This window comes from Azolla caroliniana, unplaced genomic scaffold (genome assembly GCF_043228905.1).
Source record: "Azolla caroliniana isolate FFs.n. ecotype wild unplaced genomic scaffold, voAzoCaro1.0.p SCAF_14, whole genome shotgun sequence".
NCBI lineage: Eukaryota > Viridiplantae > Streptophyta > Polypodiopsida > Salviniales > Salviniaceae > Azolla > Azolla caroliniana.
The window spans coordinates 8,600,556-8,616,775 of record NW_028230449.1 but is presented as its reverse complement, the minus strand read 5'-3'; the positions used below and the strand labels follow the sequence as shown (position 1 = coordinate 8,616,775).

General features: G+C 38.9%; 2 protein-coding genes across 2 annotated transcripts; both read left to right on the top strand.

The window, feature by feature from the left end:
• The first annotated feature begins 7,058 nt into the window (after window positions 1-7,058).
• On the top strand, window positions 7,059-9,017 carry LOC147855396 (uncharacterized). The gene has a single exon (XM_087330068.1). The coding sequence runs from the start codon at window positions 7,179-7,181 to the stop codon at window positions 9,015-9,017; it is 1,839 nt and encodes a 612-aa protein (XP_087186194.1). The 5' UTR covers window positions 7,059-7,178.
• A 2,733-nt stretch (window positions 9,018-11,750) lies between these two features.
• PYM (partner of Y14-MAGO) lies at window positions 11,751-15,919 on the top strand. Its single transcript, XM_087330791.1, has 4 exons — window positions 11,751-11,957; window positions 12,091-12,207; window positions 14,970-15,182; window positions 15,650-15,919. Exons 1-4 carry the CDS (start codon window positions 11,766-11,768, stop codon window positions 15,776-15,778), a joined length of 651 nt encoding a protein of 216 aa, XP_087186917.1. The 5' UTR covers window positions 11,751-11,765; the 3' UTR covers window positions 15,779-15,919.
• Window positions 15,920-16,220: the final 301 nt, after the last annotated feature.

Below are 16,220 nucleotides of genomic sequence, written 5' to 3'. Positions count from 1 at the left end.
ACGAAGCATAAGCAACAACAAGAACGGATGGCCGAGCTCCGGCAAGAAGTTGATAGGGCCACAACGGCACTCGCCGAAGAACGAGCGGAAAGTTCCAGGCTATTGGATGAAGCGGCGAATGACCGGATGGAGCTCCACAAACAGAACCATGAAGACAAGGAAAGGGCGACAATGGTATTACAAAGGTTGCAAACAACCTATCAAAATCAATTGTCGCATTATAGGGAGCAGGAGGCGGACACGGTTCGGATCATCAAGCAATTGAAGGAAGAGCGACAAGCTACATAAAATAAATCACAGATGGGAGCCGAACGGATCCAGTGCATCCTCCGGTCATGGCTCACTAAGACCAAAAGCTTGATTGACGACAGCTCGGTGCATTGGTGGGCAAAATGGGCGCAGAATATGGCGGAACTCCATTTGCTTAGGGCGGACGTGGAAAACCGGTGAAAGGAGGGCGACGACTATTATACGATGACCTCGGAGGACTTCACCGCCATAAGGGATGAGATGGCAGAAGATTTCACAGCCCTGGCGGATGAACAATTGGTCCAGGTCCGGCAGCTCGTAGCTCAACTGGACGACGATCGGCTGGAGGCTCAAATCCAGTTCGAAAGCTATGAGCGATCCCAACTACGGGAAGAAAAAGCGCAAAAGGCGGCAACGGTCAACCTTAGTGATGAGGAACCGTCGCCGGTGCAAAGACCGAAGGGGGAACAGGCCGGGGTCAGTTGGCCACAAACAACTTCGACGGAGGAACCAACGACGGAAACGCCGGTGCCAGAGCAACAAACGGAGCCACAGCCACAAACAGAGCAGCGGCCATAGCCACAACAGCAACAACAGATTCCCGACGAGCCATTGGAAATTTTGGAGCAAAGCATTCTGGACATTTTTTACGAAGCGTAAAAGGGCCGGATAGTGGGTTCGACGTACAAGGTACTGTCCCACGGGCGTGCCATGTGTTACCGGCCGGCAAGAAGGCTTAAGGAGGTCCAAGCCAGAGTGTGAAAGGAATAGTTATTCGGGAACTGTTGTAATTAGTAGTCTTAATATATATATATAGATTATTATATAAGAAGATGTGGACGGATGGACCGGAATCGGTATGCCGATCCGGATCCGGAACGATCCTGTAAAGGTGCCGGTTGGCACCGTTTTGTATTTCGCACCGGAGACCTATATAAAGGCCCGGTTACAATGTAATCAGGAGCGGATAATTAAAAAAGCTTATTGTCTTAATCTTCCAGTGTTGATTACCGTTTTGTATTCATTGTTATATCTTACGCGTGTTAATTACGGATGGCTAAGTAATCGATTAAGGTCTAATTAAGCGTTGTGTCGTAAGTCATTCTGATGTACCACCCTTTGGTGACGTGTCTTAAGTGGACACCTTGTGTTAGGCTGTTGTCCGGCCCTAGCAATAACACACAACGGCGTATGTACGCGTATGCATCTTTGAAGAGTGTTGGCCACCATAGGACGGACTGGAGGATCTTGCGCGCAGTGGTCTCGTGATTGAAAGGACCACTTCTGCTCCCACAATGAGCTTGTTCGAGGGTGGCGACGATGTCATGGTCTGTTACACACCTCCGAAGTAGATCGTCGTTACCCCGACGGTACAAATTGCCACGGAGCATCATGAAGGGGCCACATTTCTTTAGCAAGACACGTGCATGTGTCCTTGGTAGTTGTTTTAGGAAGGACGCTCCTTCAGTTAGGACGCAAACGATGTCTGATACCCATGTTGGTACGGTGTCGATCACGAATAATGTTGCATCTGGTGTTTCATCGTCGACCCCAGTGGCTTCTTCTCCGTTGGGAATCCGGGAGAAATGATTGGCGAGTACATGGTCTTTCCCTTTTCTCACTACTACATTGAAGTCAAACTCAAGTAACGTTACGATCCATCGTGAGATGCGTCCGGTGGCATGAGTTTTGTTTACTAAGTAGAGTAGGGCTTGATGATCTCCAAAAAATGAGAACCGGGACGCCAAAAGGTAGTGGATGAATTTCTTTATGCTGTAAACCATGGTCAAAGCCTCCCGTTCCATCATGGAGTAATTTCGTTCCGCGGCATTTAGTTGGCGACTAGCGAAGGTGACCGGTAGGTCGAGTGCCCCTTCACCAGGTTGAGCTAGCACTGCACTGATCGCGAAGGCGGAAGCGTCGGTGTGAACATGGAATTCTTTGGTCCAATTGGGAGGCCGGAGGATGGGGGCCTTAGTTAGGCACTCTTTCAAGAGCTTGAAGGAGTGTGTGCATTCTTCTGTCCACACGAACTGCTTTAATAGGGTGTAGAGTGGTCTAGCCTTGTCCACGAACATCTTAATGAAGCGTCTATAGTAACCCGCGTATCCCATGAACCCTTGTAGTTGTTTCTCATTCGTGGGGGCTGGCATGTCAAGGATGAGTTTTACTTTTGCCTCATCGGTCGAGATCCTGTGGCGGGACACAACATGTCCTAATATTATTCCGTGCTTGACCCAGAACTGACACTTGAGCGGGTTGAGAGAGAGTTGATAGGTCCTGCATTTTTCGAACGTCAAACGGAGTAGCCCCAAGTGGTCATGCCATTTCGAATTGCAACATAAGTCGTCAACATAAGACTCCACCCCTTGTCGTAACCTTGCTGCAAAGATATGGTCCGTCACTCTTTGGTAGATGCTCAAGGCACTCGTGAGTCCAAAAGGCATTTGTTTATACGCGAACGTACCAAATTCCGTGGCAAAGGCTGTCTTGTGTTGATCCTCAGGGACCACCGAGATTTGGTTGTACCCGGAGAACCCGTCGATGAAGCTATAAGCTTCTGCTCCCGCGGTTCTTTCGAGTAGATGCTCGATGTAGGGTACTAGGTAATTGTCCTTGATAGTGGCTTTGTTAACTTGGCATTAGTTGACACATATGCGGATCTAGCAGTTTTTCTTTGGGACGACTACAATCGGGGAGACCCAAGTAGTTCGTTCGATTGGGTAGAGAATGCCTGCAGCCAACATTTTGTTGATTTCGGCTTTTACTTGTTGGGCGTAGTTAGGGTTCATTGGACATGGCCTTTGCCGGATTGGGCGGGTGTTGGCTCGCATGGGGATACTATGGGTGACGACCTCATCTAGGACTCCCTTCATGTCGACGTATAACCATGCAAACACGTCGCTAAATTTCGTGAGGAGGGTGATCAAGGACGTCTCCTCGTCAGGCTGGAGATCTGCGGCTATGAACACCAGTTTGCAGTCTGTCCCTTTCCCGAGGTTGATTTCTTTCACCCTTGTTGGTCCATCATAGACTTCTCCTAGGCCTTGGGGGTGCGTTGTGGTCTCTTACAAGCCACTGCCCTATTCCCTTGTTCATAGAGTTTGAAATACTCTAGGAAGTCCGCGTCCATCATAGTCTTCTGAGTGGTCATGACGTCACCTGGACGTGTGACTCGTTGTACCAGTTCTTCGTCCTTTACGTCTACTTCTTTTCGCCGGGGTCCGAGGGTGGTGACGTTGAATCACGAGATTGTTTCTCCGTCCTCTTCACAACACTTTGTACCTATAGGGTACATTGCGTCGGTCTTCAACGCATCTGCGTCGGCTACTGCTAGTCATTGCGATGCGTGGTTGGGCAGCCATGTAGTAAGAAAAGCGCAAACATCCGCTTCAACATCGGCCTCATCGTTATATTTGGAGTATGGGTACGACATTGTGTCTTCCTCTTGAATTACCGTTGTCGCGGAATTCAGCGGGCATGTGTAGGATCTTAGGCGAGACTGCGGGGGTCTTGGACTAGGGAGTAGAGGGGGAATGGGAGCTTAACCTTCGATCTTTGAGCTCAAGAGGAAAGGAGATAGAATGAGATGTTAGCATGGTAGAGAAAATAGAGACAAGATACATCAACAAACTATATTAAGAATCCACTCTATGATTACAACCATGGTCGCATAAGCCAAATCAAAACCCAAGAAGAAACCCTAACCAGATAGGTAAAGAAGAAGAAGAATGAATGAATGAAACCCTAAAACAAGATCCTAAAACCCCAAACCCTAAAACGAAATAGGGATCGTTAAAACCCTAATGGTCTACCCCGAAACAACAAAATGGCGACTCCCCAAAGAAAACCCCAAAAGTGGAAGCCCTTCCTCACTCAAAATAGGCAACCAACCACAAGAGACCCCTCATTCCCTTTTATAGTAGTAAGGGGTGAGGCACATTACAAAAGGAGAGGTCAAATACCCTTCTTTCAATGGGTAATATTTTCCTTTATCTTAAATTGGTGGGCCTTTAACTCTCTCTCCTCTCACATTCACACTCAATGCCCACTACTCCCTACACCTATTCTTCATGTACTTTTCTCTAGTCTACAAAGTGCACATCACCTTTATGCCTCTACGAACCCCATGGTGCACCTTTAGCGCCTTAGATTATTACCCTTCCCCTAACATTTTGTTATCTTATTCTCATTATACAAATTTACAAGTGCATGTGCAATGTTGCACATCCCCATTTTATTTGTCCCACCCGAGTTTCTCACCGTAGCCGGAAATCTTCACGACACCATTAACCGGTGATGTGGGCTACTGTCTCGCAGTCTATGATTTTCGGACCATTCGACCTCTAAACTATGGTTGTTGGTAGTTTCCAAACCATGAAGCACTACTAAATCGTTGTCTTGCTCCTGTTGAGGTTTTTCCGGAAGTGCCATTTCCGAAGAAATATCTTGTTCTACCCATCGGGAGTCTGACTGTGTGTGTGGTCTCCTATGACTAGGCGACATCCACCCTCCCTTTGTTTGTTGTCTCTCACAGATCAACCACGTGTGCCAAATTGTGTTACTATTCCCTAAAAACAGGCGTCAGATACTTAATCCCTAAGTACCTTGATCAAGGTTTTGTGGTTGGAGGGATGGGTAACGGGGACTAGGTTGCACTGCTCACGGTGCATTTCACATAGATGTAGGCAAAGGTAAACTCACACAGAAGATACCTTATTGCATGTTTAACACACACACACTCTATTCCCAGTCCAAGTCAGCTACAACCAATCGGCTTACACCATAGTACGTAATATACTCGAATGCATTGGCAAACATTATTTTTCACATGAATGCAAACGAATGAGTATGTTATCAAAACATTCTTATGTTTTTTTTACACTTTTTATCTTAACTTTCTTACCTTAATTTCTTTTTTGCCTTACAATAAATAATGAATACAAAAGTATGGTATTTACCATACTTCGAGGGTGTTTACCATGCTCGATTGATTTAAAACATTCTCGAATGTGAATGCACAATACACAATATGGTACGTATGGTTCATACTATGGCTTACACAATACATAGTATATGGGAAAATGAACCCAGAATATAGACACGGATATCCTTAAATTAAGATTCGTATTATCACGACTAGTCTTACGGACCGACCCATTTACAATGTTGCATGCTTGTTTTTATAGGAAGCATAAGAAAGTTACAAAAGAGCCTAAAAATGTTACTACTCTCTATCTAATAATTTACACGTGTTATTTTTCCTACTTTAACTACTGGCTGGCTTCACATTTGTCCGACTCTATTTATGTGGGTTACAACTTGTGCTTGTCATTTCAACCCTTTCACACTTCGACCGTCCTATTGGGCCAACATTCTAAAGGATCAGCCTTGGACTAGAGTCTGATTTATTTCGATATCATCTTTGCTTGTGTCGGGAAGATTCAAGCACAATACATGACCAACACTTGTTTTCTTGTGAAACTTGCCCACACCTGTACAACGAGTTTGGGAGCTGACAATACGTTGTTGTGATTATGCATTAGAATTGTTGGGACATATTTACATAATTATAGGTGGAATACAGTGAACTACATCCACACACCATTTGGAGGAGCATCTTCATCGGATGATGTCTTGCCTTGTATGGGGTCCAACCGAGGATGAGGATCCACCATTGGCTGGTCCAACCTCTCTCCACCATTAGAAATGCCGGATGTACAACTTCTACTTTGTCTTCTCACAAAAACCCTGGAACCAAAGCACCGATTAGCATACATGCATCACGATTCCTGAGCGATAGCAATAAAAAAATATTCGTGGCGTACCTCCCTTCACTGGGATATTGTCACCCTTATCACAATCAAACCACTTTTCATACTTGGACTTGACAGCCATCTGTACAATCAAGCAAAAGCAATAATAAGAAATTATCAATTTTAGTGGAAAATGTCATACATACATATTCTTGAAACTACGAAGATGGTTGTAACCATAGATTGAAATATTCGCATTCGTGGGGCCTCCCCCACGAATCCCAACGAATGCGTATACGAATATTTCTTCTAATATTCGTTAACTTTTTTTTCCCCCTTTTTTTCCCCTAATTTTTTTTTTGGAAAAAATTCAGTCGACGAGTAGCGAACAGAGACTTTCTGTTTTCTTGCCTTTCTCTCTCGCCTGCTCCCATTGAAGCTCCAATCCTCCTCTGCATCTTCCTGCGCGCAATCTCTTCTTCTTCGCAGTCTACAGAAACAACAGATTCAGGTATGCTCTTGCTTCTCCTCTGATTTTCCTGCAAGAAATATATGCTCTTTCGTGTAGTTTTGTTCTCTCACGAGAGAGAAGAGAGAGAATTTTTTGTTCTCGAATTTGGTTTTCATCGAATTTTTTGTTCTCGAATTTGTTCTAGAATTTCATTTCATAAATCATAATTCGTTCCTTGTAGTCAGATTTTGTTTATTCTGCATTATGCAACAAAATATAGAAATGAAAAAATCCATGTGCATATGTACTATGAAGAAGTTGCTCTAATAAACAATGCAACCAAAGGAATGAAGAGTCTCCTTTGCTTGTGCATGTTCCAAAGTGCAGAAAAAACCAAATCAGAGTGCAATGAAAGAACATTGCATTATGGAATAGTTCACTGTCGCCTAATTCTTTTAGTTATTCTCATAGGTTAGGGTCCAGGGAACAACAAAGGCTGAAGGTTAATTTACACAATGGTGAAACAAAAGAGCTTCGAATGGAATCATGTGGCCATTTTGAGAAAACATGATAAGGGTATGCATGTTGTTCAATGCAATCATTGTCACCATGTATTTGTTGGTGGCCCCTTTCGAATTAGAGCTCACTTGTTGGGCTTGAAAGGTTTAGGTGTTGACAAATGCCGTCAAATTGATGCTGTTATAAAAGCCGAAGTACAAAAAATGGTATCTGGTTGTGCAAATGTTGACATGAATGATGAGTCATCAATGGAATGTAATGCTGAAAATTGTAGCACAAATGTTGATGCGAATGTGGAATCAACGTCTATCAATGAAATGCCTTCATCATCGTTTGGTAATGCATCAAGTAAAAAGATGAAAGTAGACAATGTACCTTTGAAGATGTTATGGCAAAAGCAACTTGATAAAAATGTTGATGAAGCTATCAGGAGGTTTTTTTTTGTAGAGGATATACCGGATGTAAAAGTGGGAAGTACATATTTTCGTGAATTAATAAAAGTTGCGGCACTTGCTGGGCCGTCTTATGAGCCACCATCTCCTTATCAATTGCGCAAAAAGCACTTGAATGAAGAGGTGAAATATGTTGAAAATGAGATTATGCAAATTAGAGAAAAATGGAAAACTATTGGATGCACTGTTGTGAGCGATGGTTGGTCAGATACCAAGAATAGACCAATAATTAATGTGATGGCTACTTCTGCGTATGGCACTGTGTTTCTGAAATCAGTTGACACTAGTGGAGAATATAAATCGGGAGAGTATATCTTTAAGATTTTAAAGGATGTTATTCTTGATATTGGCCCATCAAATGTTGTGCAAGTTTGTATGGACAATGCAACTAATTGTGTAGTAGCTGGGAGGATGATAGAGAAAGAGTGGCCCATGATCTTTTTTACCAGATGCACATGTCATTGCATCGATTTGTTGTTTGAAGATATTGGAAAATGTGCTTGGGTTCATGATGTTTTGAAATTAGCTACAAAGGTAATCGTGTTTATTACACGAAAACAATATTCTTTGGCAATGTTTCGTAAGTTTAGTGAGAAAGAATTGTTAAAGCCTTCCACTACTAGATTTGCCTATAGTTTTATCATGTTGTCAAACTTATTGGATGACAGAGTCAAAGGTGGATTACAAAGAATGGTGGTTAGTGAACAATGGTGTCAATGGAAAGGATCAAAAACACAACTAGGAGAAGAAATAGTTTCAATTATACTTGATGTTTCTTTTTGGGCAAATATAAAGAAGATCGTAAAGATATGCAAGCCTATCCTAAAAGTTCTTAGATTGGCGGATAGAGAAGGTGCAACCATGGGTTTAATTTATGAATGTACTCATCGTATGATAGAAGAAATAAACCACATTGAAGATGTAGATCGTTTATTGCTTGATGAAATTCGGGAAATATGTATGCAAAGATGGACAATGCTACATTCACCATTGCATGCAACTGGTTTTATTTTACATCCAATTTGGAGAGAAAAAATTCAAGATATTGATGAGAAGCTGAATACAAGTTGGATGGAAACTATTATGCGGTATACTAATGGTGATATACCTTTATGTGGTGTTTTATTAGATGAATTCTATGCTTATAAAACTCAACAAAAGAGTTCATTTCAAGTTCCTATGGCAAATGATCCAACTAGAATGCATGATGCAATTAAGTGGTGGGAAACATTTGGAGCAAGCACTCCAAACTTAAAAAGGCTTGCAATTCGTGTGCTTTCTCAAGGTTCATGTGCATCTTCTTGTGAAAGAAATTGGAGTACATTCTCATCGATACATACAAAAAAAAGAAATAGATTGACTCATGCTCATGTTGAGAAATTGGTTTACATACATGCAAATCATTGTCTCATAAGAAGAATAAAGGAAAGGGGATTATGCATAATTGAAGCAACATTAGATATGATCAACAAAGAAGAAGATGATGAGAGACTTTTGAGAATGCAAAATCAAGCTATTGATGAAAATGAAGCTCATAAGGACATTATGGATGAGCTTGAAGATACGGATGATGAATGTGATAGTGCATAGAGTCTTAAGCATTTCGAAGCATTACTTAGAAGTTAGAAGTTAGAACCTAGAATTTAGAAATTACAATATAACGGCTCATAATCGCTTTAATTAAAACTTTTCTTTCTTATGTTAGTGTGATTTTGAAGACCTTCCATTTTTCTATAAATTGGTGATTTTTCCTTTTTTTTTTGAGTGAATTGAATAATTTTTATTATATAAATTTATTTTCCATAAACGAATGGTTTTATAATATTCTTGGAGCAATTTTATATTCTCGAATACTACGAATATTGCGGATGTCGAATACCACGCATATCACGCATGCTTCAATCTATGGTTGTAACAACATATCGAGTGTGTGTTAGTTAATCTATTGTTTAACATCCATCCAATCTATATTCATATAATCTTTGTCCAAAGGAGGGGCATCCATTAAAAGAAAGGGTTTTCAAGTTATTCTTTGGCTAATGATTGGGAAAACATAACACTTTGACGATGCATGCAAAGTTCCTTGATTTCAAGTTTCCTCATTTCCATTTTGTGTAGTGCAATACTTAGTTCAAATATTTTAGAAGATCAAAACTAAATGAACATTGCAACCCTAAACCCTAAACCTTACAAAACGTAGCACCCAAATTGTTTTTTTTGCCAGCATATGCAAAACAAAGTAAGAATGTTTATTCCTGTCCACATTCACGATGCACATAGTTTTTCTTTTGCACCTAAACTTGGAAGATTTTGGAATGCCACTGTCATACAAAAAAACATATTTATAATTTCGAAACCATTTTCACGAAATATATGATTTCTAGTATAAAAAATTTGCAGAACAAATAGAAACAAATAGAATACCAACATGTGAAGTAAGTAGGTGGCGATGAAGATGTTGTTCCAAATGCATGTCAACGCTTGGTTGGCTGATTTTGTTTTTCCCTCCACAATACCCTAACAGTCTCATTTAAAAAATGTGACAAAGTGACATGTTTCAGGGTTTTATACAATGTCAAGTATTAGTTGGGCGACCACATTTGGTCGGGTGACTGCACTTGCTTGGGCGACAGACCTGTGATAGTTTAGACTTGCTACAACTAGTTGGGTGATTGACCTGGGATAGTTAGGCGACTTACGAGTTGTCGGGTGACAAAGGGTGTTAGAGTTGGGTGACTACTGACAAGTTTTATATTTTGTGCGTTGTTTTTTTATCCACATTGGATGGTGCAAATCGCGCGCGCTCTCAGCTAAGTGATCTACACTTTCCATGGTCGCGATTCCCTCGCCAACACTATTTATGATTTAGGTGCAAATAGGCACATCGCTCGCTCAGTAGGAGACATAGAGACATATATGTATGTATAACATTTATTGATATAAAATTATATTGTATGTATGTATGTATGTATGTATCCCATCCCCTCCAGGCTCCTCCCCCAAAAGAAAAAGAAAAAGAGGAGGACCCAAGACTAATATATAGGGAAAAGTACCAGGATACCCCTAGAAGTTCGTCTATTTACTAGAATGCCCCTGGAAGTTCCAAATTTATCAAACTACCCCTATGTCCAAAAAAATACACTTTATAAAGTAATTATACACTCAAATCTACAAGCCTTATTTACCAGAGTACCCTTAAACCTAAACTTATTTACCATAATGCCACTATATACTTATTTTGACCAATTTATACCACTTTTATTTTTCAAAATACATCATAAATCAAACTAAATTATCAAAATTATATTATATATCAAAATTTTCAATTGAAAGATCACCTTAAAATCCAATTCTATGAATTTACACTGAGTTATATTGGCTTAATCCTATAAAACCAAAATTTGTGATTGAAGTGACGAAAACCTAATCTTAAAACCAAAAGATTTGATTGCACACCAAATTTTACCATTGGGATGCCATTTTGAAGCCAAATTCCATGAATTTGTGGATTCACAAACAATTTGTGGCCAAAATGTTAAACCAAATCTCACGAAAAACTTTGCTACCAAAATGTCATTTTAAACGAAATCTCACATAACACTTTGCTATTAAAATGCCATCTTAAACCAAATTTCATGATTTTACACTAAATTTTGTTAGCAAAATGCAATCACAACTAAATCTCCTCAATCTCATCAATTTCAAAAATACTTGCAAACCAAAATTAATTATTGAAATGTAATAATTACATGTTAATTTTGATCCGTCTACAAAAAGTGTAATTTCAAAAATATCCACAAAATCAAATATATCCATCGACTCAACAAAATATCTAATAATGTACAATATGATGAAGACGATTGATCAACCCAATGAACAAGAAAGAAAAGAAAGACTACATAGTTAGGTACAAAGGACCCAAAGAATCGCTTAAGTAAAGAAATTTGTGTTTGAAGGGTATTCTGGTAAATAGGGCTTGTAGTATAATTACTTTATAAAGTGTATTTTTTTGGATATAGGGGTAGTTTGGTAAATTTGGAACTTCCAGGGGCATTCTAGTAAATAGACGAACTTCCAGGGGGGTATCCTGGTACTTTTCCCTAATATATATAATAATGTAATATATATGTAATGAATGGATGCAACAGCAGCAGAGGAAGAGGCAGAGGAAGAGGAAGAGGAAGAGGAAGAGGAAGGAGTTATTTCTTTGGTGGGAGGAGGAGAGAGGATTTAGGTTTTTGAGAAGGGAGGGAGGGAGGGAGGGAGGAAGCGTGAAAGACAGAAAGACAGACAGATAGAAAGAAAGAAAGAAGATTTGAGGAGTTGAGTATAGTGGTTATGGAGGAGTGTGAGGATGAGGAAGGGAGCAGCAGCAGCAGGAGGAAGAGAGAGGGAGATGGAGATGGAGAGGGAGAGCGTGTGTTGGCCGCCACACGTCGCCCAGACGGCAGTATGCGAAAGCCCATCAGAATCCGCGCTGGATACACGCCCCAAGATGAGGTTGCCATCTATCAGTCCAAAGGTGCCCTTGTAAGTCCCCCCCCCTTCCCCTTCCCCTTCCCCTTCCCCTTCCCTTTCTCTTTCTCTTTTCATGTGAATTTTGTGCATAAAGCAATGGTTTACTTACATTCCCCATTTCTCTGTGAACCCTTCTTTTGTGCAGTTCAAAAAAGGGCAGCCTGAAGTTCCACCCGGATATGACCCATCTGAGGACTTGTCCCTAAAACCGAAAACAAAAGCTGCGAAGAAGAATCAAAAGAGGAAAGAAAAGAAGCACCAGGTAATTATTTTTTTGACCCTGAACAGACAACATCATACTAGAAAAAGAGTGATACATATTGGTATAAGGACTGGCAAAGCACCAACCCAATTGTTTTTCTTATTCTCAAAGCTTCTTGAGGGTGGAAATGCCAGATGCGTTTTCCCTTTGATGTTGACAATCAATCATGTTCTGAAATATGATAAGCTTGCTTCTCAAATTTTGGGAACTAATATATGTATGTTGGAATAACTGTAAGCAATGTTATGACCATACATATATTACATTATTAGAAGCTCAGTTCAGACGAGGTCTTTAGCCACTTTGGTCACCCAAATGGCAAATGGCTATGGTATGAAGCAGTGCATACGCGTGCGGTAGAGTTTATTGCTGTACATTGTATATAGAAGATACTACCCTTGTGTCACAATTTCTTATTCATTCTTCCTGATCTTCCTGTTCTCCATGAGCTTCCCCTGTATGACTGGTAGTCTATGCTTTGATCACCTTTGATGTACATATTGATCCCAAGGATCGCTCTACATGCTTCTAAGGATAGTATGGCTGCATGGAACCTGGAGGTAAGTACTACTAAATTGTAGCATTTCCATATATTTTAATTGATTAGTCATGTAATTAATTTAAGTGTATAATTTGGAGACTATGCCTTAAAAAGTAAGCATTCTCATAACAAAGATATACTCTAGAATCAGTCCTAACAGATTGGTATGGAAAGTAGAATATGAAACTGTTGGAAAAGTCTGGGGTGTTTTCCTAAGAGGAAAAAAATTCCACAGATCTATTCTTTCACTCTCATGACTGACTTCTGTAACAACCTTGAACCTGCTAAGCATTGTAATTCAAAGGCGTTGCATTTCTGCTTTCACTCATCCACTGTAACACTTACTGATAGAGGAATTCAATACGATAGAGTTAACCCACATAGCTCGTAAAATAATGCTGATGATGGCACATGTCATATTGCTAGAGAACGTGGTAATGTAAATTTTGAGATGCACGCAAAAACTACTAAAACAGTGACTAATGTGCTTCATGTTCCTGGCATGATACAGTTGGTCAAGTGGTGGAGAAAGGAATGCAATTTTATTATCACACGTGTCTAGATTGAGGTTAAATCTATTAAGATATAATTGTAGAGTATTCAAACAATCGCAAATGGATAGTACCAAATGATAAATCATTAAAATTATATAAATTATTTGTTGAGAATTTACCTCTCCGGAAATGTAATGAAAACAACTAAACTCATAATATGTTATGGAATATAGGCATTAAAAAACGTATAATAAAAATATTTTATTCTATTTTCTTGGGAGCCCTAAAAGAGTAGTAAAAATGCATTTGGGTGATGTAAAAGAAGTTGACATTAAAATCTGGTCATAAACACCATGATTTGGCATCAAGAGTGCATATTATGTCATACTCAGGGGATTTTGGAAAAAGGACTCATAGCTATCCACTGAGATTAAGAGGAGTGCGCATATCAAGGATATTTACATTGATAGCTTGATTAAGAAATATCTCATGTAACACAAGTGGTCCTTCCCACACTCTTCTTGATGAAAACAATGATAAATTATTCTCATATTGAATATGATTTACAAAGTATTCTCATCTTGCAAATCACACCATGATATCATGAGCGAAGTTGTTGTCATGCTTCAGTGAATCTTTTGGAGTCTCCTTTTTAGAATTTCCGCATATCAATATGTCCTTGAGTTCTATATTCTCCAACAAGAGATAGTGTGCATCTTTTGTCTTCTTATTTTTTCAAAATTTCTTTGTAAAATACTAAATGTAAAGATTTGTACGATATCATTATAACTCTCCTAATTAATTATCTATAACATTTGAAGATTAATTCTTTTGTCGCTGCTATGTCTTAGCTCTGATACCTTAATCTTTAGCATGCCGTTATCACTAACTCTTTTACCCTTGATCACATAACTTCAAAACTACCTACCTCACTTAAAGAGAGCGCAATGACTGTCTGTTTCCAGATTAAGTGTTAAGAATAATATGTCCACAGGAAGCAGTCTATATATCTGAACCCAAAACCCAAGAATAATATAGCTAATTGATTTTTTATTTACGACTAATAGGCTCAATATTGTGTTGAGGAATCCCCTCCAAATCAGGTGGGTGAAAGTTTCATAATAGAAGCCTTTTTAGTTGTTTCTTCATTGAAAATAGCAGAAAACTTAAAACCATGTTGCATTTTTTTATACATCCCTATCTATATGCTGCTTAGAAAATAAACTGAAAGCAATATCTTCACATATCTATAGATATGAAACAAAAGAATTAACGTCTCATGGAAAATGATACAATTATTTTACAATTTTAATATAGTTGTGAAAATGCTATTGTGTCATTTTGACCTTTTATAGATGATAATAATATTCTCTTTCTTGCTACGAAACTAACTGAGATCTGATAATTGTGGTCTTTATGTAAATCTAGTTTGTTTCTTCCTTCTCTAAATCTATTATACCTTCCATTTGTTAAATGGAGGTGATTGATATTTGCTGACTGAACATGAACATACATGTGGATGGGGGGAAATCATCTTAAATAACTAAAACGAATAAATAAAACGAAGAACTAAAAATAATAAATGAAGTATATTTTGATGTTCTTATTTATCTTCTAAAACTAGATAAACCTGTCAAGCAATAATAATAATCAATTTATTTATTCGTCTAAAACTGGGGCATTTATCCTTAACTTGCTGTCATGCGCTTGCATATATCTGTTGATAGGTAGAAGCAGCCTTTTCAGGAGCGAATGGAGGAAAAATTGAATCTGTAGTGTCAAATGAAACCAAGTATTCAAGCTCCAAAGAAGATATAATAGACTCTGTGACTCAACAAATTGGTGCATTATTGGTTAAGAGCAATGAGGTGACCATTGAAACTGATGGAAACCCTAAAGGTGCCGATATGGAGAAACGAATAAGAGCCCTGAGAAAAAAGGTTTGTCTTATCTCTCTCTCTCTCTCTCCCCTTGTCATCATCGTAGTAGTAGTGAAAAATTGGTTTTCTCTTTTCCTTTTATTTTGTTAGATGAAAGAAGGTTAGGAATTTTTTGTATTTGTTAAAGGAGAAAATGGTTTTCTTTTATCTTTTGGTAGAGAAAACGGCAGATTTTAATTGCTAAAAGAAAACATCATCTTCTTTAATTAGAAAAGATCTGAAGCGTTGTAGTTCTGATGAATTAGACAGGTAAATTGGTAGTTTATGGAAACCAAGGGGAGGGGTTTTTGGATAAATTTTTGGAATCCAAGGGGAGTAGTATTCTGGGAAATATCAAAAAATGTTAGGAGTGTACTGTGGTGTATTTCCCATCTTAATGTTTTTTAAGAGCTTTTCAAAATCAACCTCTAGATAGTAAAATATATACTATACGTATTTATAATGTTTTGATATGCATATATATGTAGATTCGTGAAACCGAAACACTAAAGAACTCTTTAGAAAGCAAAGGGTCTCTGAATGCTGAGCAAGCAATGAAGCTTTCGAGATTAGATATCTGGCGAAAAGAGCTGGATGAGATGGAAAAACAACTATGATCTTTTGAACCAATGGCTGTAAGTTTATAAACATTCTTTTCTTTTTATTATAACACTGCCAAATCAGCAAAACTTCGACTTTGTTCAAACTTGACATGTAAAGATTTGTTGTTTGATGAAGTATATTGATGAATTGTTCTGGTGTTTTGTTGTATATTCTATTGCTTTATATAGTTTTAAGATACGAAAGCCAGATGATTTTTATTTGTTATCATTCTGTCTCTGTTTGTGTGATTGTCTTTTTACATTTTTTGTCAAACTTAATGATCTCTTACGACTTTTTGTAGAGTTAAGATACCAATTGGACAAGTTTGTCAGACTCAATGATGTCTTACAACATTTGTTTGAGTTAACATACCAATTGGACAATTTGGTTTGTTTTGTCTCCATTCATGTGATTTATTTTGTCAGGGAAAATTAAGTTTTCCCAACCTCACAAATA

Coding starts and splice junctions, on each gene's coding strand:
- PYM (XM_087330791.1), top strand. CDS start 11,766: ATGGAGGAGTGTGAGGATGAGGAAGGGAGCAGCAGCAGCAGGAGGAAG. Junction 12,208..14,969: donor GGAAAGAAAAGAAGCACCAG/GTAATTATTTTT, acceptor ATCTGTTGATAG/GTAGAAGCAGCCTTTTCAGG. Junction 15,183..15,649: donor TAAGAGCCCTGAGAAAAAAG/GTTTGTCTTATC, acceptor ATATATATGTAG/ATTCGTGAAACCGAAACACT.
- LOC147855396 (XM_087330068.1), top strand. CDS start 7,179: ATGGTATCTGGTTGTGCAAATGTTGACATGAATGATGAGTCATCAATG.